This window comes from Bombina bombina, chromosome 6 (genome assembly GCF_027579735.1).
Source record: "Bombina bombina isolate aBomBom1 chromosome 6, aBomBom1.pri, whole genome shotgun sequence".
In the NCBI taxonomy this organism is placed as follows: domain Eukaryota; kingdom Metazoa; phylum Chordata; class Amphibia; order Anura; family Bombinatoridae; genus Bombina; species Bombina bombina.
The window spans coordinates 843,819,418-843,847,238 of NC_069504.1; the positions used below are offsets into that span (position 1 = coordinate 843,819,418).

Below are 27,821 nucleotides of genomic sequence, written 5' to 3' on the forward strand. Positions count from 1 at the left end.
GCATATGAGTATTATGTCCCTTTAAGTGGAGAGGGCACACATTTACATATATATAGGTTCTTGTACATATGTATATATGTTAAGAATGTAATATCCTGTACAGCTAAGGGAATCTGCAGGAAAAGTGAGATCAGGACCCCAACATCTACAAATAGAGGCCTATTTAACAAAGGTCTTGCGGACCTGATCCGACAGTGCGGATCAGGTCCACAAGACCTCGCTGAATGTGGAGAGCAATACGCTCTCCGTATTCAGCATTGCACCAGCAGATCACAAGAGCTGCCAGCAGGGGGGTGTCAATCAACCCGATCGTACTCAATCGGGTTGAATTCTGGCGATTCCTGTCCGCCTGCTTAGAGCAGGAGGACAGTGTTATGGAGCAGCAGTCTTCAGACTCGCCAGAAACTTGGGCCCACCCACTACATACAGAGCTTGATAAATGGGCCTCATAGTGTGTAGCAATCTCTTTCTTTAAATGTTTGATTCTAAGTCACATTTGCATGCGCATATTAAACACAAGAGGAAACCCAGGTGTGGAGAATTACGCAATCGCATGTGCACAAAAGGCTGAAACAGCATGATTGGTAAGTCTTTCATTGGATAATCCTTAAAATGTTTAAAACAAAATATACCAAAGGTTTGGGCAGACAGACAGTAATATACAGAGGCAATATTAATAAACGCTTTTAAATACTTAAAATATATATTTAATGAAAATGATTAATTAAACTCATAATGAATACATAGGGCATTTGATAATGTTGAGTAATTTTATAATTTAACATTTTTAAATATGTAAACTCTTTATCGCAACTATAAATGACAATTCTGATGATTTTTTTTTAAAGTTGTTTACTACAGGGGTCAACAAATCTGTTTACAATTTAGGAGCCAGTAAGAATATTTAGGAGCCAGACATATGTTTAAGAGCCAGACAGTGGTAGTTGTATATAGATCCATGAAGATTAACCCAAAAGGTTAAGAGCCAGTGGCTCCTGGGTTTGTCAAGCCCTGGTTTACTAGTTTAATAGTGTAAAAATTAGGTTTGACCTATATTTTTATTCATTATCATAATGAATCAGGAAATCATTGTGCTCATTTGAATAAAAATTAATTAAGCACAAAAAGTAAAAAAAGTTGGAGTAATCAATATGCAAAAATGATTTTTAAGAGGACAAAGCTGCTTCATTAAAAAGTAAAAATAAATAAACTTTCATGGTTCAGATAGAGCATGCAAATTTAAGATACTTTTCAACTTAGTTATATCATCAACTTTACTTTGTTCTCTTGGTATCCTCTTTTGAAAAGCATACCTAGATAGGCTAAGGGTCCCTACTGGGTGCTGGATGGTGGTTGGTGGATATACACACACGCCTCTTGTCACTGCTGTCTCACCAGATGTGTTCAGCTAACTCCCAGTAGTGCATTGCTCTACTGAAACTGAATTTAACAATGTGTTTAACCACTTTGCAGGAGTTAAACACATAGACACATGAAGCAGTAGCACAGTAATACAATTCTCTAATAGAGCATTACATTTCCATTTAATACACCATGAAGACACTTTGAAAAATAAGTGATAAAAGGTTATCATGAGTTTTCTGTAGGGATTAAAACTGGATTCAAATTGAAAATCCAGTGAAAGTTGTATGCACAGTTCTTCTAATGACTTTGAATAGCTTTTGATTTGAAATGAGTCACATTAAGTTGATTTGGAAGGCTCTTATCTTTGGAAATACTTCTGTCATTGAAAGCAGTTCATATCTTTGTATTTCTTCCATTGGAAGTAGGTTATTTTCCTATTTGTAGGCATGGCTACCTAGAAATAATTTTCTCCCATTTCATTGAATGCTTCCCATTTTCATATTACTTAATTTGAGTTCTGGAGGTTTTCTTTTTGCTTATTTCTCTAGATTAAATTTTATGGAAATAGTAGGCTTCTAGATCTATGGATCCTTTCATAAAATTGATAGTTTAATGAACTAGTATATTTAGGGATAGGCTATGCTCAATAAAAGGAAATAATACACTTCTATATTTTTGGTTGATCATGCAACCTCTTTAGATCATAAAGAGTCCAAAAAAAGTTAGGGTACCGTCTTTTACACGTATGAGCTGTTTCTGAGACATCCTGACATACACCTCATCTCCCTGCTGGATCTCAATGTTACCCCCTAGGAAGCTTGAGCCTCTCCATAAAGAGTTCCTATTGTTATCACAGAATTTCATTTTGTTTTCCATAAGTATTGTTTCCTCCTTGATGTTCACATTTTTCTTATAGACCTGATGAGAGTAGAACAAGGATTGACTTTTTAATGAACAGTTTGAATAACCCAGCTGCAGTTTGGAGTATACAAAATATAGTCCAGTTTTATTGCAGAGTATAGATCCATCCAGGTATTCTACTTGGTGGAGGAATGAGAGGCCAAAATGGGACTCCCACTGAAGAGGTTTCTCTGGGTATAACCCTGTGATCTCTGTACCTGTAATTAGAAGGAAAGGTGAAAAAATGTGGGTTACTGTGAGAAATGTACATAATGAATAGTAAACATTCACTGAAATTGTCTATACGTTTATATAACAGAATAGGGAATTCAGAAATTGCATATTATTTTGTGCAATATGTGTAAACACATTTCATTGATGTTTAATATGATATGCAAGGCAAAATAAAACTTTTTGAATTAGAGGGACAATAAACACTAAGGGCCAGATTACAAGTGGAGCGCTAAATATCGCTTGCAAGAAAGCGATATAAGCGCTCTACTTTGTAATACCATTGCATGCTAATGTGCACTGGTATTACAAGTTAACAGCATTGCGCTCATGAGAGCGCGCTTACAAAGGCTCCAATGGGAGCCTCGTTCTGATGCCGTCAGAGATGGCTTTAGAACCTCGCGCAGCAAAGGGGGTTCCCCGCAGCGATGGCCAGCAAATATAAATATATATGTATATGCTGATATTCATATATATTTATGTGTAAATATGTGTATATACACACACAAACACATAAATATATATTTATATATGTATATACATATTAATTTATTGGGAACACACAGTTCCCATAGACTGCAATGTAAAGGCACTTTTCTAAGCCGTTTTTTTTCTAGCATCCCACTTCCACCAACTTTAGACCCCAAAAATTATAATGCATTCTATTTTGAGGGCATTTGGGGCACTATTAGAAAATTAACCAGAGATCGGATCTCTGGTTAATTTTCTGAGCACTTATTGCTACCTCCAGCTCTCTGTAGCAATAACCAGCCACTTGTAATGGCTGGTTAAGTATTCCGCACCAGCAAAAGGTAAAATTTGCCCATTTGCGGGCACGCAATCATTTAGTGCTCCACTTGTAATCTAGCCCTAAATACAGTTTGGGCCAGATTACAAGTGGAACACAAATTAACACTTCCGCTCCCGACATGAAAATATGAATATTTCACATTCTAATGTTCTTCAAATAACAGAATATGTTATATTTATTCATAAATACATATTTCCACATTTATTTGATGCTTTTTTGGTAAAATATATATCTATACCTATATATATACAGTATATATATATATATATATATATATATATATATATATATATATATATTTATATATATTGTATATATGATTATATATAGGTATATATATATATATATATATATATATATAGGAGTATCTATTTAGAAATACAAATAACATATTCTGCTATGTGAAGAACATTGGAATGTGAAATATTTACAGTAAATAAACATTATAGCACTTTTATAAATATGAATATTGCATAAATATGCTTTTACATGTTTTCATCTACTTAGCTGCAAAGGGTTCCAATGCACACATATATATATATATATATATATATATATATATATATATATATATATATATATATATATATATATATATATATATATATATAAAAATGTATGCATATGTATTTATGTGTTTAAATACATATATACGTCTGTAAATACATATATTCACATATAAATACATATATACATATGTACACATATATAAATATATACAAATATATCTATCTTAAAAGATGTATATGTATGTATCTCAAAGTTAAAGCCATTTGCCTGACTTTTTTTTTTTTTTAACACCTGAGATCTCATAACTGGGAGCCTTTATAACGTTTGTATGTAATATATTTTTACTTTTTTTTTTAATAGATAGTGTTATGAGTGTAATTATACTTTGAAATGTATGTTTGATGTGCTTTGTGCAACCGTTATGTTTCACAAAACAGTTAACCAGAGCTCTGAAGTCATGGTAATCATTCTAGCGTAAATCAAGATTACGCTCAAGCAATTGTGTTTACTTTTAACTTGTAATACCAGCGGTAAGCCCGAAGAGCGCAACACCCTGTGATAAACCCCTTATTGCTCAGGCGCAAACATTTGCGCTCCACTTGTTATCTGGCCCTTTATAAGCATATTATTGAGGTTATTCTCCCCCCTCTAGTCATTGGTGCCACCATGTTAAAATCTGTCTTTCATTGCATTCCAGTGCTGACCATTACATACCTGCAGTGTAACCTAGGTTCCATAATGGTGGCACCCATAATTAGAGGGAGGTGCAAGAAATGTATTTAATGTTTAGTGTCCCTTTAAGAAACAGTATACAATTAAATACAATCTTTCCTATTTATTTACCTTTTCAAATGTACTTATTTCTCTCTGCTAAATTTTGATTCCTTTTAATGAGAGCATACCAAAAAATGCTCAAGAGTGTGCAGGTTTTGTGACGCTATATGGATAGCATTGCTATAAATATTGATTCAAATACAAATACATACAGTACTTACATGCTCACTAGGGTACATTAATCTAATTTGATAATAACATAATTTGGAATGTTTTTAGAATTGTACTCTTTGGGACCAATTTATAAAGGGTCCCTGATGCCCCTCTTCCCGCGCAAGCCCTTAGGCTCGCTGTAAACAGCAGTTATGAAGCAGCAGTCTTAAGACCACTGCTCCTTAACTGGACCGCCGCCTCTGAGGCTGCGGACATCAATCAATCTGCCCGAGTGACACCCCCTGCTAGCGGTGAATCTGCAGGGGGCGGCATTGCACAAGCGGTTCACTAGAACTGCTTGTGCAATGTTAAATGACGACAGCGTATGCTGTCAGCATTCAGCGATGTCTGGTGGACATGATACGCTACAGCTTATCATGTCCGGCAGACTTTGATAAATCGGCCCTTTTATCTGAATCACAAAAGCTTAAAGCTGGCTTCCATATCCCTTTTAATAAACAAAGACCTTACAGAGCCTTCATATTCTAAGAAGATTTAGGTCCAATTCTAGGATAGAAGAAGATTTAGGGTCCAATTCTTTAAAGCTTTCTGTACTGACAAGATTATCTAATATATCTCTTCAGTAACTTGATGTTCCTCAAACAAATTTAAGGCTTGAGAGATATTTATCTCACTGTGTTGGGTTCTGAATTTGAAGGAGAGACACTTGAAATAAATGTAATGCTAAACCCCCCCCCCCCACTAAAGATGCTGCATGATTTCCCTGCATGCCGGTGAGTTTTTGATCATCGGTTCCTTAGTCTTCTTCATAAATTAAATTGCAGCTTAATATACATTTTGAGATGTTACGGCTGAATTATAACCATGAACAATATAGTAAGTATAATAGTAGAGTCATTTGCTTAGCATTATGGGTAATATAAAATTAAACAGGTTAAAGTTGTAAATTCCTGCAGTAAATTAATTCTTATAGCAGTCTTTCTTATAATATTGTTTAGCAGAATGCTCTTGTATTGTGTAATGTGTTTGCAGAGTTTGTGGTTTAGTGGTCAGGAAAGTGTGTGATAACAAAAGTTTCTGAAAATGAGGTTGTTTTAAAATAAATTGATGAGTAAAAGTAAAAGATAAAGGACTGGAGAAAGAAGAGGTTATAAAGACATAGAAATTTTGGAGGGCTGATTTCTAAGTCAGTCATCTATTGCAAGATAAAAAAGATATATTAGAAGAGATTATGACTGCCAGTAAAGTTGTGAAGTGGTTGGATGAAGAAGATAACATCACTGATTCCATACAATGAGAAACACTGAGATCAAAAAATCTATTTACCTCAAAATAAACTAATACATATAATTGTATTATTGATATAGAGATATATTACAAGTGGAGCGCTATTATGTGTGTATATTATGTATTCTATCTTTAGGGGAAAGGGACAGGTCCCGTTTTTCCAAACTGAGATCTCATGTCCCTCTATGTTTTATGGCTCTTAAAGCACTGCACAGGCATGCACTTAGGCCAGATGATCACCATTACCACTCTGTTCACCTGAGAACTAATGGGAGTGTGACCTCTTATTTAAAAGAGGGAAATTTCCTCTTTTACATGAGTGGTCTCATAACCCTCTAATTAAATCAGAAGGTAAGTTAGAGAGGTTTATTATAGCCCTCATCCCCACCACAAAAAAATCTCCTGTTTTCTAGTGGGGCAGGTGACCACCTTTTTTAATAATAATAACCCGCATGCTAAGAGACTTCCAATTCAAATGAGGGGTCTCTTGTCATCACTGTATATAGTCTGGGGGCTAAAATATGTACTTTTAAAACCCTCCCCCCAACTCACAACCAGGATATTCAGCAGGGGGTGCCTGATTGCCTGTTATGGAAAGACACCCCATGTGGTGATGTTACTGGTTTTCAAGCCCCCAGATGGTGATCAGAAAGCAAACTGCAGTTTATTTACTTCACCACTTGCAGTGCCAGGAATATCTTGACTAGAAGGCGGACCCCCCTGGATGAGGACACATTGTCACCCTCCTCTCTGGGATTTTTTCTGGAGGAAGGCAATGTGTCATCATCAGCATTTAAGGGGTTAAGCAATAATCAGGATCTGATTGATAGCTATTCTCCCCAAATCCACCAATGTTAATAGATATTTTTTCCAATCCACCAGTGGTATAATAAGACTAATGTTTTTTCCCTTAATATGCCTGCACAGAAAAATATGCCTCCTAGAAACCTAATAAGAATATAACCAACACCATACGAGTAGCATCTACTACCAAAGCCTAGTAGTGAAATAACATGCTCCTCACTACATCCTATCATCTAGTACCACAATCTAGTAATTGAAGAACAAGCTTAATTACTTTCTACTAGATGATAACTGCAACCAAAGCCAAGGAATGGTACAACAAGCTTTGTGCTACTTTGTATTGTACCAACACAACCTAGCAATGGTTTTAAAATCTCCTTACTACTTCCTAAATTGTACCACCCAATATTATTAATGGTATAAGTAAAAGGTATAAGAAACTCTTTACTACATCCTGTGATCTATCACATTAGCCTTTTAATTGAATAACCCACTTGTTTAAAATGCTCCTTGCCCTTAATAATCCTTATCTTCTACCCCCAAAGACGAGTATTAGCATAGCATACCCCTTACTACTTCTTATCTATTACATCCTGTTACAACCTGTTCCTTACTACTTATTTTCATCTACAACCAAACCCTAGTATAAATTGCCCCTTGCTACTTCTTATCATCTTCAACCAAACCCTACTATAAATTGCCCCTTACTACTTCTTATCATCTACAACCAAACCCTAGTATAAATTGTCCCTTACTACTTCTTATCATCTACAACCAACCCCTAGTATAAATTGCCCCTTACTACTTCTTATCGTCTACAACCAAACCCTGGTATAAATTGCATGCCCCTTACTACTTCTTATCATTTACAACCAAACCCAAAAGCCCCTTACTACTTTTATCGTATACAACCCAACCCTGGTATAAATTGCCCCTTACTGCTGCTTATTGTCTACAACCAAACCCTAGTATAAATTGCCCCTTACTACTTCTTATCGTCTACAACCAAACCCTGGTATAAATTGCATGCCCCTTACTACTTCTTATCATTTACACTCAAACCCTTGTATAAATTGCCCCTTACTACTTTTATTGTCTACAACCCAACCCTGGTATAAATTGCCCCTTACTGCTGCTTATCGTCTACAACCAAACCCTAGTATAAATTGCCCCTTACTACTTCTTATCATCTACAACCCAAGCCTGGTATAAATTGCCCCTTACTACTTCTTATTGTCTACAGCCTAACCCTAAATTATAAATTGCCCCTTACTACTTCTTACTTACTGCCCCTTACTACTTCTTATCGTCTACAACCATACCCTAGTATAAATTGCCCCTTACTACTTATTATTATCTACAACCATACCCTAGTATAAATTGCCCCTTACTACTTCTTATCATCAACAACCCAACCCTGGTATAAATTGATCCTTACTACTTCTTATCATCTACAACCAAACCCTAGTATAAATTGCCCCTTACTACTTCTTATCGTCTACAACCAAACCCTAATATAAATTGCCCCTTTCTACTTTTTATCGTCTACAAACCAACCCTTGTATAAAATGCCCCTTATAACTTCTTATCGTCTACAACCAGACCCTTGTATAAATTGTCCCTTACTACTTCTTACTATCTAATACCAGTACTTAGTGCCCACTCAAATCTTGGAAAGGTTTTTTTTGTTGCTCTAGATTGAATCTACCTGCTCAAAGCCCAAGACAAGTATAAACCCTTTCTTACTACTCCTAGTCTTTGACAAACTTTTATATTATACATACCAGTAACATGAGCAGATGGTGGAGGCTGATTGTTTCTCTTGCCTAGAAAACAAATACAAAAATTAGAGATATTTTAATAGATATATAACAGTTTCTTAGGGATTATTGTGATATATTTGCCCTAAAGAACATAAAAGCATATTTAAGAACCATAACAAAGGGTAAAGTAATGTGTACTATCAGATATATATAGAAACATATTTAATAATAATATGTGTAGAACATAGAAATGTAAAATATGCGTAAGGCACATTGAGGTTTGCAATTTAGGACTAACGCAGCCAGGTTAGCACACATGAAGGAGTGCTATCTGCAATGCGCATTATTGAAATATTAAATATAAACTATTAAAAAAATTAATAACAATTATTTAAAATATATATTTAGCATATTTTACAAGCAACGCATTAAATACAATCCCGTTTAAGCGAGCACATTTACCTTCAACACGTATTAAGCTTGTTATTTCTGTTGTGAGCAAAAAAGTCAATCAAAACCCAATATCGCTTGTGCACAACAGTTAGCATTACACTTATAATCTAGCCCATAGCTGGTGAAAGCGCTTATAGTGGCTGGAAAAGAAAATAATTATGCATTTGCCATTCAAAAATCCAATTATTCTTTCAGGTGACTTGAAAAAAAAAAAGTGAAGTCTTTGTGCTGCTTTTTAGATAACTAATTAGGGTCTATTATGCATGCTGTGCACAGTTTTGTAGACCATTTGGCCTATTTATCATTGCGTCAATCTCTACGCATTTGCTGGAATCACAATACTTGGCAGACAAATACGGAGCGATGAGCATCGGACTGTTGATAAATAAGAGTCATCAATGTCACAGATATTCTGTTTTTTCCAACTTTATTTATACCATTTTATTACTGTCCATGAACAAGCACATTTCTCTAAAGCTAAACTTTTTTTTCATCTGTTAATGTCCAATAAATAGTTATATTTATACCTGAACAAACAATAATATCGCATAGAAGGTTATTTTCTATGTATTTGTTATACCAAAAACTGATATATGATATTTTCACATAAATTTATGTGTATTTGTATTTCTAGAAATCATGATATGCCTATCTCATGTTTGTTTTTTTTTTTTTTTTTAAATGATTATTAATGCTTGAATTTGTACATATATCTTTGCACATACTTATATATATATATATGTGTGTGTGTGTGCATGTCAGAAATCGTTTGCAAACATATTTACATGTCTCTAAATTCCTTTTTTTGTTCTAAACAATGTTGTCTTTCATATCTCTGTGTTTATTTATACCACTATATGTATATAATGTAAATGTATTATTATTCTGAGCAGGAATAATTGCGAATATAGCATATAATCAGGGTATCATATGTATTTATTTGCAATCAATGGATATTTTAAGAGCTGGGCCAGTTTTTCCTCTGCACCTGTATAACCCCTCTTGATTGCAGTGTAGTTTTAAACACCACCCCTACACAGGTGTAAAAAAAAATGGGCTGGCATATAAAATTACATTTCTTAATGAAAATGAAATTCAATAGAAGGAAGAAAAACATTGAAAATAGCACGACAGTAAAGAGATGATTTTAATTTCTGCTGTATCTGATTCATGACACTTTAATGTTATGTAGACTATCCCTTTGCGCTATCAATTTGACTATATTGAATCAAACATCATTCGAATTTTAAAATCATTGTCTAAAATATTACACTGTGTGTCCTAATGTCATCATCAATGTTTAACTTTAATACTAATTTCACATATACATACTTTCAAAGTATAATACACAATGTAACAAATAGCACTTACAAGTTATGATGAGTGATCAATGACACAAGTATACAGCAATTTGATTCGATAGTGATAGTAGAAAATGTATATTTAAATCAGATTGGCTGATGTTATAAATAGTGTGATTATGCATTTCCCAATCAAAAGTGGTGGGAAATTTCACTAGTTTGTGGGTTATTTTTGAGTATTGTGTGAAAATTTGGTGCGAAAAGTATTGCATCAAATTTGGTGCGAAGTGGATAGTGGGACTTGTATTACATGCCTTAAACATGGTGCAAGTTAGCTATATTATGTTATGTATTTCATTTTTATCTCTATATCTACTAGTGCACCAAATTTGGAGCAATACTTTGCGCCAAATTTGGAGAAATAATATTGTTGGTCTTCGAAAAGAGTATACAATTTTAATAAAGTTTCTAATTTAATTTTATTATCTAATAGGCTTCATTCTCTTGCAGCATCGAACATGACCTTTCTGTGTTTTCAGACTCCCATTGATTTCTATGGCATTCGCGACCTTAAGGGTGGCGATTTGAACGATAGGTACGCTGCGTCAAAATTGATACAAGTCGGGGGGGGCGGAGCCAGCTGTCGAACTGAGCGGACGTGTTAGTCATTAGCTCTCCACTATACACTTCTTTAAACTTATTTTTTATATACTTTATGTGACCCAGCTTATCCCTAACTACCTAACGTGAAGTGGTCAAGGTGTGGACACACTCTATTTGGGGATTTCTCCCTCACAGTGTGATTTTCAGCTATACCTGAACCCACAGCCAGCAAGGAAGAGGAGGTGAGAGATAGGCCGAGACGCCCAGCTTCTGGAAATTATTTGCCCTCCGGCCTCCCACTGTACTAAACGCACTCCGGAGGGGCGGGGATCCGCTCCGGAGTTGCTTACAAAGCCAAGGACAAAACGCTGCTCTGCGTTTGACAGACAGGCCTCCGTGGGACTGTTCCGGAACAGAAGTGCCCGGCCTTTGAAAACAACGGTGCCCAGATTACCTATGCATATTATCGGCTGGTTCGTCACATAGGGGACACAGAGGCTGCTTTGAAGGACGGCGGTGGCTCTGGGTACCCGCCGGTACTCTCCTGGTCGACATCGGGCCCTGAACTGTGCAAACACAGCTGTGGCGCGAACGGCCGCCATCTTTAACAGGCCTACCTAGACAGACAAGGTAGCCTGACAACTTGCATCAGAGGCATCTGACGAGTGGGTAAGCTCGCTCTAACACTCTGCTATAACTTTCTCTACTGGTCATATTTGATCCCCGGATGAACTCAAAGAGGGGCTAGGGGCTATCCCCTGACACTGTGAACAACGGTAAAGCTGATTCCAGCAACACATTATATGGATAGTTTATAGGCCCACTTGGTTACTACACTCCATAAAGATCACTGTGTAATAAAGATCGCTGCACACCCTCTGTCTAAGAAGCATAATATATCTGCAGCAGCCCTGCCTTGGGGGCAGCTCGGCTTGCCAAACGAACAAGGCGTTCTGAGGCCTTGATCACTGAGAATACTAGGGGCCCTATACTGAGCAGCTGTGGCCTATATGGCCATTGGTGATAAGAGGCCTCTTCCTTCTACCCCAGACCTGAGACGGCATTCGGTTGAAGTGCAGTTCATCTAGATCTACAGCTCCCAGAACCGGGTAAGAACCTGTCAGGCTAACTGACTTTTTATTCAGCAATCTCAGTCCCAGGGAAATAAACAGCACACCGTTAACTTTTGAGCCCTGCATAAACTGACACTCAGGCCTTCACAGATATAACCTCCTCACTCCCCTACTTAACTGGATATTAAGAGGAGAACTTAATTATACCTCTGCAGCACAGTTAGTAGGAATAAGCCACAATAGGAGACCAACATCTCAGAACCATTTAAATTATTTGGACCACACATATAGGATATACCCCAGCCGGAGAAGCAGCCCCAACTCACTGGGACTGATCACTGACCCCATCCTGCCTGGGACCTTCAACAAACCCTGCAGAGACTATACACAGTAGATTAAGTGTCTTCAGCACTAGAAAGGACTTCTTAACTTGCTTTACCTCCCTAACTGGGGCCCAAGTGATTGAGACATACTCATACCCTAGATCCTGAGAACTGGGCACTACAGCCACATTTTGCAGCGAAGTGTACGCAGCGTACCCTTTGTTATTTAACACAACCTTATTATCTTCTTGTGTAGTGAGATTTTTCACACCCCCTGCTATTGAGACATTTTCATATTAATCTCTTTTTTATTTATGCCAGCTGCTGCGACAGCTTCATTGTCCTCAGGTTCACAGCCTGAGGTGGAGTGTGATTTTATATTGCTGCCTTAATCATACACCTTTTTCCCACAGGTTTTTAAGTGTATCACAATAAGTACTGGTGTAACTTTTCATTTATATGATGCGCTGACAGTTGGGCTAAAAAGTACTGGTCTTTTACTAAAGGTTCTCGTGACCTAACCTAACATATATATTTACCTAAAGCTACCAAGTAGTTAAACCAACACTTACCCCCCGGGGTGCATACACATAGACACAAATATTGACACGCTCCCCTAGCCACACACACACTGACACGTTGCAGCAAACACACTCACTACACATAGCCTGGTCTTCCCACATTGCACTTCCCCTACTGAAACACACCTTCTGAAATCTTATATCCTGAAGAACACCATCTACACCTACACTCCTGAATTAACAACTTAAGGACTTAATAGCAGGGTATCTTATCCACCCCTACTCAGTATTCCGCTGAGTTACACTGTCTGTTAATTCTCTCTGGCACCTCTCCCTTTCCGGTCCAGCCAGTCTGGGCTGGTCACTTCCCTTCTCCTTTTTCCCTTCTACATAGTCGTATCCCATCACTCCCTGGGGTGCCAGTGACTCACTTACTTGAATTTGTGTGTTGGGACCGAAAGGTTCAATTTCTACCTATTATGTGATGCTGTAACAAAATGTCATAAATATAGAAGGTGTTATTGACCCCTGCTCCGCAGTCTAGCAATACATATCAGATCTAGTAAACTTTACTATACGGTGTTTTATACTTTTCAGATTGTTTTAAGAGTTCTCTATAATAGAAGGTTGGTGTTAATTTTTAACTTACAGATATACCTAACAGTCTTAACACAATGCCCCATGGGCCCAGACGACAGGGGAAACCCTCCACTAACACTCAGAAGACTGTTTATGATCATTTTACTCAATCAGGAAAGGAATCTAACCCTGTCACCAACGAGGAGATGAGCGACCCTGAGTCGATCGATGCTGAATCTCATTCCAGTGGGCGCTCAGAAGCGCCATCACATCACTACATTACTAAGGCTACTCTACAACATATGTTGGCCAGTCAAACACGCTCTATCACCCAGGAAATTCAACGGTCCTCTGCGGAACTGAAAAAGGAAATTTCAGAGATTGGAGAAAGGGTTGAAGCACTTGAACGGAAACAGGATGATCTAGCAGTAGATCAATCAAACCTGCTCACTTACTCTGAAACCCTAGCAGATCAGATGACTCAACTTGAATTTAAAATGGCAGACATTGAAGACAGATCTCGCAGAAATAATATCCGGTTTCGGGGCATCCCAGAAACTGTAGAGAATACCCATCTCCAACCCTACCTAAAGGAGCTGTTTACAGTACTCGTGGGCACCCCAGATGGACACACTGATACAATGGAAAGAGCCCATAGAGCTTTAAGATCACGACTTGCTCCCGCCGACAAACCAAGAGATGTAATTGTCTGCTTTCACAGCTACATATATAAAGACAAACTTATGCAAGCAGCCTTCAAAAGACCGCCTATGCCAGAAAAATTCAAGGATGTTCAACTCCTGCCTGACCTTTCAACTCATACACTACAGTACCGTAAAACCTTTCAACAAATTACTCTGACACTCAGGAAGGCTAATATTAAGTACAGGTGGGGTCATCCTACAAACCTAGTGGTCACCAGAAATAACCAGAGCCACACAATCAACTCCATACCTCAAGGTATGGCTCTCTTGGCCACATGGGGCCTACACCAGGAACAACCTCCACCATTACAGCCAACCTACCCAAAGCTGAGAGCTTCGACTCCCGAATGGTCTATTAGAGAGCAAAGAGCTAAGAAGCCTAAAACTAACCCACCGTAAAAACACGTCTGGTAGCCTTTAACGGAACTTACCTAGACTTCATTTAACCTGGAAGTTTGACCTGTCTCCAACAGATCATAACTGAGATTGAGTTAAAGTTTAAAAAGTTTACTATTAGATAGTACAATTAAGTTATGTGTTTGATTGTTATTTTAATGTTGTTGTCTTAATTTAAGAATTGCGCATATGTAATAGCAAGTTAATTTACAATGATTACTGCGGAGCAGGGTCCATCCCAAAGACCCCTGTTTCTGTTTACTTCTCTCCCCCCCACAGGCAGCCCACACTAGGGCTCCACCATAGCGAACTATTTTCGCTAACTTTCCCTCACTCTATCTGTTGTCTATTCCCCTCCCCCTACCCTCCCCACCTACACTAACTCTTATTATTAAAAGACCTGACCTACTCCCCATACCTCCCTATGCCCCCCCTCAAAATACTAACTCATAATGTAAGAGGCCTAAACTCCCCACATAAGCGTAGCCTTTTAGCTAGATCACTCAAATTCCATAACCCTGATGTAGCATTCCTTCAGGAGACACATTGGTCATTAGACAACCCTCCTTACACAATATCTAAAGATTACACTGTCCTCGAATACACCTCTTTTTCAAAAAAAGCCAGAGGCACGGCAATTTTAATCCACAAAAGAATAGCTTATGAACCAATCCAAGTTCTAAAAGACCCGCAATCTAGATTTCTCATTCTAACATGTAAGCTAGACCATACTGATCACACCTTAGTCTCTATCTATCTACCTAACTCACATCAGCCTAGATACCTTAAACGGATCCTACACACAGTTGACCGGATAAAAATAGGCAGAGTCTTACTAGCGGGGGACTTCAACATGACTTGGGACCCAGCACTAGACAGAAAAAGAACTGCCCGGACAAAACATGCCACCCCTCCTGCTCAACTCTCCCAAAAGTTCAGACAAATTATTACCCACTTCTGCTACTTCGATGTATGGCGTTCACTTCATGCTAGGGATAGAGACTACACTCACTTCTCATTCCCTCATAAAACATACTCCAGAGTCGACTATGTTTTTTGCTCAGCAGAAACCCTTGACCAAGTCAAACATTCTAACATCTCCCTATGCCCATGGTCTGACCATGACCTAGTTTCAGTAACTCTCCGCTCAACGGAACGACATAATGTGAGGCCTTCATGGCGCCTTCCGCATGACATCCTACAGGATGCTGCATTTAAGGAAACCTTGAGAAAAGACATAACCTTCTACTGCCAAACTAATGATAATAATCAGGTCAGAGACGACACACTATGGGGTGCGGCAAAGGCCACCTTTAGAGGTCTCATAATTAAAAAACAAGCTCATCTTAAAAAACTATCTGGCCTACCCCTTTCTAAATCTCATATTGAATTGCGTCGACTAGAACTCCTAAATAGAAGTACACCCTCAGATGAAACCACAGCTCAAATTATACAGATTAAAAACCATATTAACCAACTAGAGCTAAAACGCACCCAAGCTAACTTATTTAAACTGAAACAGATTACTTACCATAAGAGTAACAAAGCAGATACACTACTAGCAAATAAACTTAAAAACAGGGCGAGTACCTCAAGAATTCACCAGATCCAATTTGAGAACCAGACATACCGCAAACCCTTAGACATTGGTACTTGTTTTGAGAAATTCTACTCAAACCTATACAATTTAGAAAAAAATGCAAGTGACAAACTAACTCCTGTCGATAAGATTTGCTCCTTCCTTCGCAGCTTAAATCTCCCCTCATTGTCGCCTGACGACCAAGAAACACTCTCATCCCCCTTCACCTCTAAGGAAATCAAACACGTAATAACGCATCTAAAACCTTTCAAAACTCCGGGCCCAGATGGCTACTCAGCAGCCTTCTACAAAACATACACAAACGAGCTAACCCCACTACTCTTAAGATTTTTTAACCACGCTAGAGAACAGGGTAGGTTTAGTCAGGAATTCTTGGAAGCAACGGTGATTACTATTCCTAAGCCCCAAAAAGACCCATCTTTATGCTCCAATTACAGGCCAATATCCCTGATTAATTTAGATATTAAAATTTATGCTAAATTATTTGCTACACGCATCTCTAAATTACTCCCGAAACTCATAAACTTAGACCAAGTAGGATTTATCCCTCATCGCGAGGGACCAGACAATACTAGACGTCTCTTAAACATCTGCACTGAATCCACCAGACTAAATAGGCCATTCTCTGTAATCTCATTAGATGCAGAGAAGGCTTTTGACCGCGTTAGATGGTCCTACTTATGGGAAGCCCTTAAAATCTTTGGTTTCCCAAATCAAATTATCAAAGCGATACAGGCTCTTTACTCCACTCCCACAGCAGTAGTTAGAGGCCTAGGCTTCGCCTCACCCCCCTTCCCAATATCTAATGGCACCAGACAAGGGTGTCCACTCTCACCTCTTCATTTTGCCCTGGCAATCGAGCCATTAGCAGAACAAATCAGACAAGATAAAAAAATTGATGGCATCCGCCTACATGGCACTATTCACAAAATTGCACTCTTTGCTGACGACATCACAATATTCTCATCAGACCCCCCATTCCTCATTCCCGAGACTGATAGAAATCTTAGACTCCTTTGGAGACATGTCACTCTACAAATTAAACCTAGATAAAACAGAAATCTTTACCTGGGGAATTCCACAGAACACAGTTGACACCCTCAGGGTCCAATATAGAGTACACTGCGTTAATAACTTCATCTCCCATTTAGGTGTTAAGATATCGAACAATATCCCTCAGATGATCAAAGACAACTATCTGCCCCTTTTAGCCGAACTGCGTACCCTGAAAGACAAATGGGACTACACTTACATCTCATGGATAGGTAGGTTAACAGCCCTTAAGATGTCTTTTCTACCTAAAATGACTTATTTATTTAGATGTCTACCTCTCCGTATCCCGGGATATCTCCTTCACCAATTTCAGAGTGAATTTACAAAATATATATGGCAACACAAACCCCCCAGAGTGGCGCATAAAATCCTTCAAAGCCCCCTTAGTAGAGGAGGTATAGCCTCCCCATCAATAACTAGGTATTACGAAGGAGCCATGCTCACTCACATCTCGCAATGGGGTGCGAAAGACTCCCCTAGTAAATGGAAAACCATAGAACAAGCCTCCCTCCCAAACCACATATTTTTACCCGACTTAATTTGGATTCCTGCCCACCTAAGACGTACCACAGACATTAGCAACAACATAATACGAGAATGCCTCGCCATGTGGGATAAGCTAAGACACTATCCACACATCGCCCCACATCCCTCACCTATTACTCCCTTGACGGGTCTCCTACGAGGCTTACCTGACTCTCATCCTTATGGCTGGACAAGAATTGGAATACAAACAGTGGCTGACATTTGGGTTACTTCACCAACCCCGCGCTTCATGACACTCTCAGAAATAAAGGCTGGCTCCAACTTACCCAGGTACATGACATATGAATACACAAGACTAAAGAGCTTTCTTATTAGTTGGGGATTTCAACCTGAGTTGCACCGACCCCGTACACTCTGGGAAACGACTTGGCAACAAGGTAACAAACTACACAGACCATTATCAATGCATTACACCTTAATAGGAAACACAGACCCTGAGAATAAACTTCCTCACTTACTCACATGGGAATCAGTTCTGAACCTGACTCTGCCCCCACAAGTATGGCAACATGTAATTTCCCTCACTAAAAAAGCACTACACTGTGTCACACTCTTCGAAACCTATTACAAACTCTTAACGAACTGGTACCTTACCCCTGCGAGACTTAACAAAATGTTTGTCTCTGCCTCTCCCCTATGCTGGCGTAATTGCGGCAAAAAAGGAGACTCTCTACACATATGGTGGGAATGCCCCAAGTTAAAACCCTTATGGAGTACCTGCTTCCGTACGCTAGGGAGATTAGGCATAACACTTCCTATAACTCCTTCTAATGCCCTCTTACGCATAGGCATTACTAAATTACCTAAACACCAAGCATACCTAGCAATCTATTTGCTAACAGCTACTAAAGCGACAATAGCCAAGGCATGGAAAACCGAGACACCCCCAAAATGGTCATGCATCCTAAACTATATGGCATACATCTACAATATGGAGAAACCTATCTTTTACTCTCTAAATAATTCAGACCTATTTGAACTAGTGTGGGCAGACTGGCAATCTAACCACACCATTACTTGGGCCCCGAACACTAGAGTAAACACACACTAGGCAACCCTCTCCATGTACCCTCCGCATATGAACTAAATCTCTGCCTCTAACAACAATTCTTCCTTCCCTCTCTCCCCAGTCCCTCCCCCCACCCCAGCTAACCCACCTCATCTGAGCTATATTTCGTTCATTTTTTCATTTTATGAACACATTCTAATCTGACATATTTTTAGTGTTCCAATTTTTCTGTTCATACTTTCTGTAGGAGCCTGCGTGCTCCAAATCATTTACTATGTCATTGTTGTAATTGAGAAATCTTTACCAATAAAAATTTGAAACTTAAAAAAAAAAAAAAAAAAAAAAAAAATTGATACAAGTCTATCTGTTGAATGTTTGATAAATTGGCAAGAGGGTCAAATGGAGTCGAATGTGACGGCGGAAGATCAGCATTCCGCTTGAATAACACAATCATCGATCTGCGTCGGATTGATATCGTGGGAATGTATATTAAGTCACACATTTTGACATTTGATGATCTTGACGCTTTGTTTACTACGGTGGATCAAATTTGCATCAAATTTGACGTGGACTTCCAGTGAATTATCAGTTGAAGCTTTGATAAATCGGCCCCATTGTCTAAGAGATACAACTTACATACACAGACCTTAATATTTATAGCAGAGAGAAGGTAAAGAGGTGATATGATAGAAAGTCCTTTAAAGGGATATGAAACCAAAAAAAAATTATTTTGTGATTCAGACCGGGCATACAATTAAAAAAAAGTAAATACTTCTATTATCACATTTGCTTTGTTCCCATGGTATTGCCATTGCATTCTTTGTTGAAGAGATACCTGGGTAGGTTTCTGAAGCACTACATAGAAGGAAATAGTGCTGCCATTCTGTGCTCTTGCAAATGGATGACATTCTTGCAAAATGGCTGCCATAAAGTGCTCCAGACACATGCACTCCATGCTTTTCCACAAAAGAGAATGAATACAATTTTATAATAGAAGTAAATTAACAGTTGTTTAAAACTCTTTGCTCTATATGAATCAGGAAAGAAAAAGTTTGTGTTGCGTATCCTTTTAAAGGTTTAATAAAGCATTTTGCATAAAAACAGCAACACCAGTACTAGGGGTTGTGACCTCAAGTGGTAGCTAATAGGATCTGAGGAAGCACTTCTTTACAGTGAAGATGGGCAATTCATAGAACAGACCTTCAATAAAAGTAGGAAAACCAAAGATTGTAAGGAAATTTAAGAGTGTCTGGGATAATATGCTTAAAGGGACAGTATAGACTAATTTTCATTTAACTGCTTGTAATAGACATTACTATAAAGAATAAGATGCACAGATACTAATATAAAAATCCAATATAAAACTGTTTAAAACCGTGCTTAGAAGCTGTCAGTTTATCTCTGTTGAAAAGGTAGTTGGAAAGCCCACTGCAAGTGGGAAATAAGACACTTCCCCCCTCCCCCTTCTTTTGCATATGAAAAGACCCTTTACACAAACAGGAGCAAGCTGGCGTAGGTAGCTGACGGTATTCACATAAAACTTTGGGGCTTGGTTAGGAGTCTGAAAATCAGAGCAATATTATTTAAAAATAAGCAAAACTATACATTTAAAAAAAAAAAAAAACGGGGGGCGTGTCCGTGCAGCGTCTGAGACAGGATGCATTTTCTGTAGGCTCTGGCTGATTGTATGATAATCTGCCGATTACTACACCTTAACAGCAAGATCACACATATATTATACAACGATTCCACGACTGAATAAGTCGTGGACCTATATTTCAATTCTTGCTTGTATACATGAATCTGGGGACTCAGATCGGAAAATTGAGGCCTAGAGCGGCGGCTCACTCCTAGGCATACACCTCCCCCCCCCCGAGAAGAAACGGGGCTACAGTGCTGCCGGCCTGAACTGGCTTACTGCAATTTCTTCAACCACCCTAGTAAGTGGAGAGCAGGCTACGAAACTACAAAAATCTGCCTGATATAGAAATATCCTGGGGACACTTGGCCTTTTGATCATGGCGAGAGAAAAGGGCTCACTGCAATACGACGAACATTTTATAAAATTGGAACTTCTCATGCAGAGGCTAATTGATAAAGCTCCCTATGACTTTCTGATTCAGCATGTACCGGCAAGTTCAACCGACATATTCATTACACAGAATCCCGCTGCTATGGCGCAACATAATTTGCAGGGCGCCAAACAGCCTCAGGATGATTCACCGACAGCACAAAGAATCCTCTTGGACAGCAGCAGAGAGGAGTGTGACTATATGCCCTACTCTCCTGAATCACTATTATTCAAACTCGCTAAAGGCGCAGATCTGTGTGGGGGCTATGAGGTTCAGTCCGAGGTGTCTCTACAAACACAGGCGTTAAGATACCAGCTACCGGAGAGGCGCATAGCAACCCACAGGGGAAGAGACAAGACACGACAAGGCATCGCAGCTTTATCCCTGGGTAACACTGCAGCACTATCCCTATGGAAGTCTCCTGGAAAATCATCACCTCGGAAAATACCGGAGATGCCAGGGAGAATAACCGGATGGACTGTTGATCCCACATTGGCCCTACTGGGTGAGAGTGGAAAGCGGAGACAGTTTTTTGATCCAGGTGGGATCACACATTGCCCGCACAGTGTAAGACGTCTGCCGAGATCAGGTAAGGGGTAATGTGTGGAGGCCCCTTTTCAGACAGTATGTAGCAGTTGGCGTCCGCTGGCAGAGATTGCATGTTAAGACTGTAGCTGCCTACTCGTTTGTTTCCCCTCCACGATTGTTGAAATATATTATAAGCGGACAGGCTATATCAGCTCAGGGCTGAGCACATAGTTGAAGTTGATGTTCATGTTGATATATTTATCTCTCCCCCAAAGGAACAGTAATAGGCTATTGAGCACATCATAGGGCATTACCTATTTCCATGTACTAACAGGTTAACTATGCTCTCTTTTTTGTGTGTTAAGAATCGAGCTGTGTATCTTAAGTAAAGATTTAGTATAAACACTTAAGAAAGCACTTACATATAATCGCACAAGCTTTAGAATGTACACCATGAACGCAGCTCACTAACCTCTGACCCTGCATAGTATCCTCATGTCTACCTTCTACTAACTCATATATTTCCCATAATTTACACTTCCCCTATAACAATTCCAGGTCCCGCATACATATGATTCAGTTCTAGCAATTACAAGCCCAATTTTGAGTAATAACATAATTGCCCTATATATCTCACTACATTGCAAAAGTTGTACATTAACGGCCTGCCTCCCTTATTCCCAGTCCCCCCCCACCACCACCACTTTATATATACCCAATACTGTTTATGTTTATCCGTTATGGATCCAAGAGTGGTCCACATAGTTTGAAAAAGGGGATCAATTAAGACGTATAGCAAATTTAAAAGGTGTTTTCAAGCTTCTAAGTGAATGTACAAGAACTAGCCTTAAGCCTTTCTTACAGTTTTTTTTTAATGGATATATGTGATATAGCATTGTATTGTATCAACTTTGATGTATGATGTTCACATTTTATCTATACATTGTATGTCTATTTAACCAAAATAAAGTTCTTTTTAAATAAAAAAAAAAACTAAAAAAAAAAACTTTATGGGCTATATAAATAGATCATCTACAAAACATTTATGCAACGAAAAAATGAGTGTATAATGTCCCTTTAAGGCTATCACAGAACTAATTAAGTTTATACTTCAGAAAGAATTATGGGCAGGCTAGACTTGCTTTTTGGTTCTTATCTGTCATTAAAATATATATTGATGATAATAAGAGGGATAAGGAGTAAATAAACACAGGTAAAACAAATAGTGGTGTTTATTGAAACAAACAATGTGTAGAAGAATCAATAGGATGCAGAGAGGGTAAATGGGGAGTGGAGTTAAACAAAAACAAATATGGGGAGGAATTAGCCAGGATATAGCATAGGGTGAAAGAAACAAGAAACACAAAATCAAATCAAATATTATTTTAGACCATTTGAAATACACTCTATGTAGATCATGTTCTCATTATAAAATGAAGAGCTTAGCAAGATTAAAAAGGAAATGTAACTAGGTTAATAGGTCAGGTGAGGAAAACATAGATATAGCAGAATGCAGAAAGAATAAACAGGAAGAAGAAGAACATAGTTGTTCTCATGGATGGATTTATCATCGAGCAAAATAGGTAGCTGTCTAGAGGCATCTTCAATCACGACTTCCTGGTAATCCAGTGATGCAGCATTGCTATTCTATTACATTGTGTGACATGAACTTGGCAGCCCTCAACAGTGAATCTTAGTCACTAATTTGCACTTTAGACACACTTTTTTGATATTATGGTGTCTATGTTGACATTGCAAAGACCTACCTACAACATATACAGTAGGTACTTTCATTTGGGATCAATCAAAGAAAACAACATCCCCACTACAGTGCTAAGTGCGGGAGCAATCCAAGACTCACAGTGGGAATGGCTAATATACTAACCATGTGACTATGAACAGTAGCAAAAAAGTCATGGTCTGTTACTGCATAAACTTACAGTGCACATGACATTGAATCTGAAGATGGCTCTGCAAAAGTCAGAAGTCACTGGTTTTTTTTCCCATTGCTCTGCGTTTTCCCTCTTTTGCTGCTCTAACCTCCATGAAAAAGACTCCTCCTCCTCTGTATATGTCTTACTGCAAACCACTGTAAGGAATTCCAAATCCTTAGACACCAGGAAAAGATAGCAAGAGTGTGAGAGGCAGGAGACTGAATAAAATGGCTAAAACTTCACTTTTATTTGTACAAGTTAACAGTACATCACAAAGCTTGTACCAAGTGCAGCAGTGATCTTACGCATTTCGGCTCACTGCCTTACTCATAGACCGGAGTCGAAATGCGTTAGACTGCTGCTGCACTTGGTACACGCTTTGTGATGTACTTTTAACTTGTACAAATTAAAAAGTGAAGTTTTAGCCATTTTATTCAGTCTTCTGCCTTGCAAACTTTCTCTAACTTTCATTTGGGAGCCATATGCAACATCAGTATTTTTACATTCCAACATTGTGAGACTTTCTAGTACATGTTGTGTAGCTACAGTGCTTATCTGATCCTTTGCTGATGTCTAAGCTTTAGTAATGTAGGCATTACCAGGCAGAAAATATCTTTGCTACAACACTTCCTCCCAAAGAGACTAAAGTGTAAGGGTGATCTGATCCTGAAAAGGTTGCCTGTCTCCTGGGTGGCTGAAAAGGGAAGGTCATAATGTACATGAGTAGTATTTATAATAGGAATCTGTTTAACTAACCAGGATATACAAATAGCCTATTAATTACATGACCAACAAATGCATGATAAAAAAACAATACATTAACATTTTTCCTGCTTCCAGTATCAGCCGATTATAAGACACATATACTGTATGTATATACTCAGTAGGAGCTGGTGCCTCAGAAAATGTGCATGCAAAAATATTGTGAACATTTTGATAATTTAAGTAATTTTTTGTTAATAGAAGTCAAGTTTAATTTTTTAAATTGCACTTAAATCATGAAATTTAAATTTTGATTTTAGTGTCCCTTTAAGCTTGTGATTAAAAGCAAAACTCAAAATGTAATGTGTAAAATTCAGGTGTGGGGTCGTTGTCCCAAAGACCCCAATTTATAATTATGGGTAGCAATAGATTTCCTATCCCACAGATAGCAATTGGCATATCAAACAAAAGTACACACAACACATTATCATAGTAGTTAATCCAATGGATTCCATATTGGCCATTGTTTGGCTTGCATCATATATAATTTTAATTACGCCAAAAGCACTAAGTGTAAATAAAACATTTAAACACTTACTATAAGCATTTAAAAGCAATTAGAGACTTGTAGGTACATTTACTATGTATAGACTGTTTGAGGCCTATTTATCAAAGGTCTGTCGGACCTGAACCGACAGTGCGGATCAGGTCCGATAGACCTTGCTTAATGTGAAGAGCAATACGCTCTCTGTATTCAGCATTGCACCAGCAGCTCTTGTGAGCTGCAGGTGCAACACCACCCCCTGCAGACATGTGGCCAATTGGCCGCCAGCAGGGGGGTTTCAATCGACCCGATCGTACTCGATCGGGTTGAATTGTGGCGATCTCTGTCCGCCTCATCAGAGCAGGCGGACAGGTTATGGAGCAGCGGCCTTTAGAAGATTCGCCAGAAACACGGGCCCTCAAGCTCCATTTGGAGCTTGATAAATGGGCCTCTTTGTATGAGATTTACATTGCTTGTCTTTCTAGACCCTGATTAAATACATTGGATTACTAACTATCAGGCCTCCTACTTTTTATAGAATTCACAGCTCTGTATTGAAAATAAACCATAATCCTGATCACTTGTTGAATGGCCTTTAAAGAGATGTCAGACTGAAAACCTCAAGCTTCGCTTTGGCAAATTTGTGCGTTTAATGGCAAACTCTCAATCTTGTTGCAATTATTTGCAATTTTCATGAGATCTGATGTTCCCTTCTATTTATAATGTATTAGACATTTCTGACCAGTTAAAATTGTAACCAATCAGGATTGTGGAAGGAGAGCCTATTGTCAGAACTGAGTCAAACCATTTTAAAGGGGGTTTAACAGAGCTGTTTCCTGGGTGTCAGGGGTTCATTGGTTGCTAGAGGGGGTCTTTTGGCTTGCATGGGGCTTTGTAGGAAGGGTATACAGAGAAAGAAAATCGCTTAACCAGGAACAAACAATGGCTTAGTAGCTTGTTCATTGGCAGGTCACCATTTGCGAGCAGCCTATTTTAGCCTATTTGTGCATTTCACAAGAACCTTCCTGAAGTATATCAAGGTGATAAAGGATGGTCCAGCACCAAAATGCCAGATAATCATCCTCTAAACAAGGGACATGACACCCCAAGATGATTGTTTCGGTCTTCTGTGAGTGTAATCAGGGAGCTGCAGCCATATCCCTCTAGGCACATTGGGCATAGAGTCTACATCTTTGTTTCCCCATCACCCTTAGGGGGACTTGCGTCAGGGTCATAATAAACATATCCACAGAAAGAGAAGTGCTCAACCAGAAGAAACAATGGCTCAGTAACTTATTCTTTGATTGGTCATCGTCGGGGAGCAGACTCCTTTACCCCAATTGTGCTTTTCACAGAGGATACATTTCCTGAAGTATTTCAGTCTGATCCCATTTATAGTGGACCGTCTAGCCCCAAAATACCAGGCAATCTTCTTCTGAACTAGGAACATGGCAACCGCAGATGAGAATTTTGGCTTTCTGTGGACCTTGTGAGTGAGGTGCAGTCCACATCTAGTTTCCCCTATCAGAATCTATAACTTAGTTATATGCAAATTGTGCATTGTCACTGAATAGTAGTGTTCTGATTGTGAGAGTGCTAGAAAAATTGTGCCACTATTAAAAAGCATGATTAAGTGCTAACACAGTAATGAAAATTGATTAACTCATGGGATCACTGTACTATGATCAACAAACATTGAGCTCAGATTATTTGGTACCTGAAATGCAATGAAAATTATGCAGGAGCAGTCACTTTATAACTTTTATGCTATAATTTTCTGACTGTATTTTTGTGGGCCATGCCACAACACTGTATCTTGAGTAGACTTATAATTATAGATTTATCAACATGTGTCTTTAGTTACAAAGAGATATACACATTCATAGAGTCCAGCTCAATATGTTAAATATTTGTTTCACCTCTTACCCTGTTTATGAGTCATTTTCTGTGCACCAAATTTTTCATTAACCTGCAAAAGACACAAATCTGAGTGACAAAAATGACACATCATATGCAGTCATTCTCAATGTAGAGTAAAATAATAACCTAGTTTCACTAATAATTCAAAGACTCTACCATGTGAAAAAAATATCCAGTTCATATCCACTCATGAATATTAATTACCAAGAAAAGCTCTTAATAAATCTGCTTCATTTGAATAAATGAGATAATTAACAAGATTGTCTTGAGTCCTGACTCGGTATGTATTCACATAGAGCATATATATTTGTTTTAATGCAATCTCACTTTAACTAATTTATACCGCTGCTTTGCTTATGGGTGGAATGCCATAGAAAAGGAAGCCAAAAAGTGTAAACATTTTTTTACAAAGGAAAAACTATTCAATTGCAATGGGAACCGATATCCTAAATCCCTTTAAGGAGGAGCAAGCAAACAAATTGACTACACCTCACTTTTAAAAACAAAACCTTGACTAGAAATCTGCAGTGGCTAGCCGGACACAGATATATAAACACTTTCACCTCCTTAGCATATGAAAAGTTTAATTTGTGCAAAGTCTTTTCACCCAGACCAATGGTGGGCTTTAATACCCTCATATACAGATCATCTATTACTCCAAAAGATACTTGTACTTCCTATTCATTCCCTTAAAAATCCACTCGCACAAACCGTTAATTGAAACAATTTCTGTGGGTCCTTGATTTTATACTGCAATAAAGTGATATGATTTTAACAGATCAGTCAAAGTATAGCTGTAATATTGTATTTACAAAGCCTTGCACAATGGTGTGAGTTTCTTACCATTTCCTGTGTAGCCTCTAGCTTGGTCTGTATCTTTCTCAGAATGTAGATTTCAGTGGCTGCTCCGCACAATGCCAACAAGGTCAGCATCAGTAGGACCAGCCGAATAACCCAGTGTCCACTGAAAATTGTCTTCTTCCTCACTGGTAAAGGATGAGGGACAGGATCAATATGTCCATCCACAGTAAACACAGACATCGGGGGCCTTACATACGTGTCCATTTAATGACTAACTAGAGTTTAAGTCACAGGGGGAGGGGGATAACATGCACAATTATATCTCAAAGGAGGAAATGTGAAAAAGATGTTAAACACAGCTCTGATACCACAAGAAGGGAAAGCAGCAGAATCAGAGTCACACAACATGCACGTACATAAATATAGACACATACTGTATACACCTGACATACATACAAACTCTGCCAACACAGCAGTCAAGTAAGCAGGAACTAATGAATAAAAATGCAGTCAGATATCTATAGCACAGTTAGTTTTGAC

The 27,821-nt window shown here is 38.4% G+C and overlaps 1 protein-coding gene across 1 annotated transcript; it reads right to left on the bottom strand.

Moving 5' to 3' along the window:
• Window positions 1-684: 684 nt before the first annotated feature.
• On the bottom strand, window positions 685-27,545 carry LOC128662299 (tumor necrosis factor ligand superfamily member 14). The gene is made up of 4 exons (XM_053716105.1): window positions 27,324-27,545; window positions 26,487-26,529; window positions 8,641-8,682; window positions 685-2,483 (listed from the first exon to the last, which is right to left on the bottom strand). Exons 1-4 carry the CDS (start codon window positions 27,543-27,545, stop codon window positions 2,062-2,064), a joined length of 729 nt encoding a protein of 242 aa, XP_053572080.1. The 3' UTR covers window positions 685-2,061.
• Window positions 27,546-27,821: the final 276 nt, after the last annotated feature.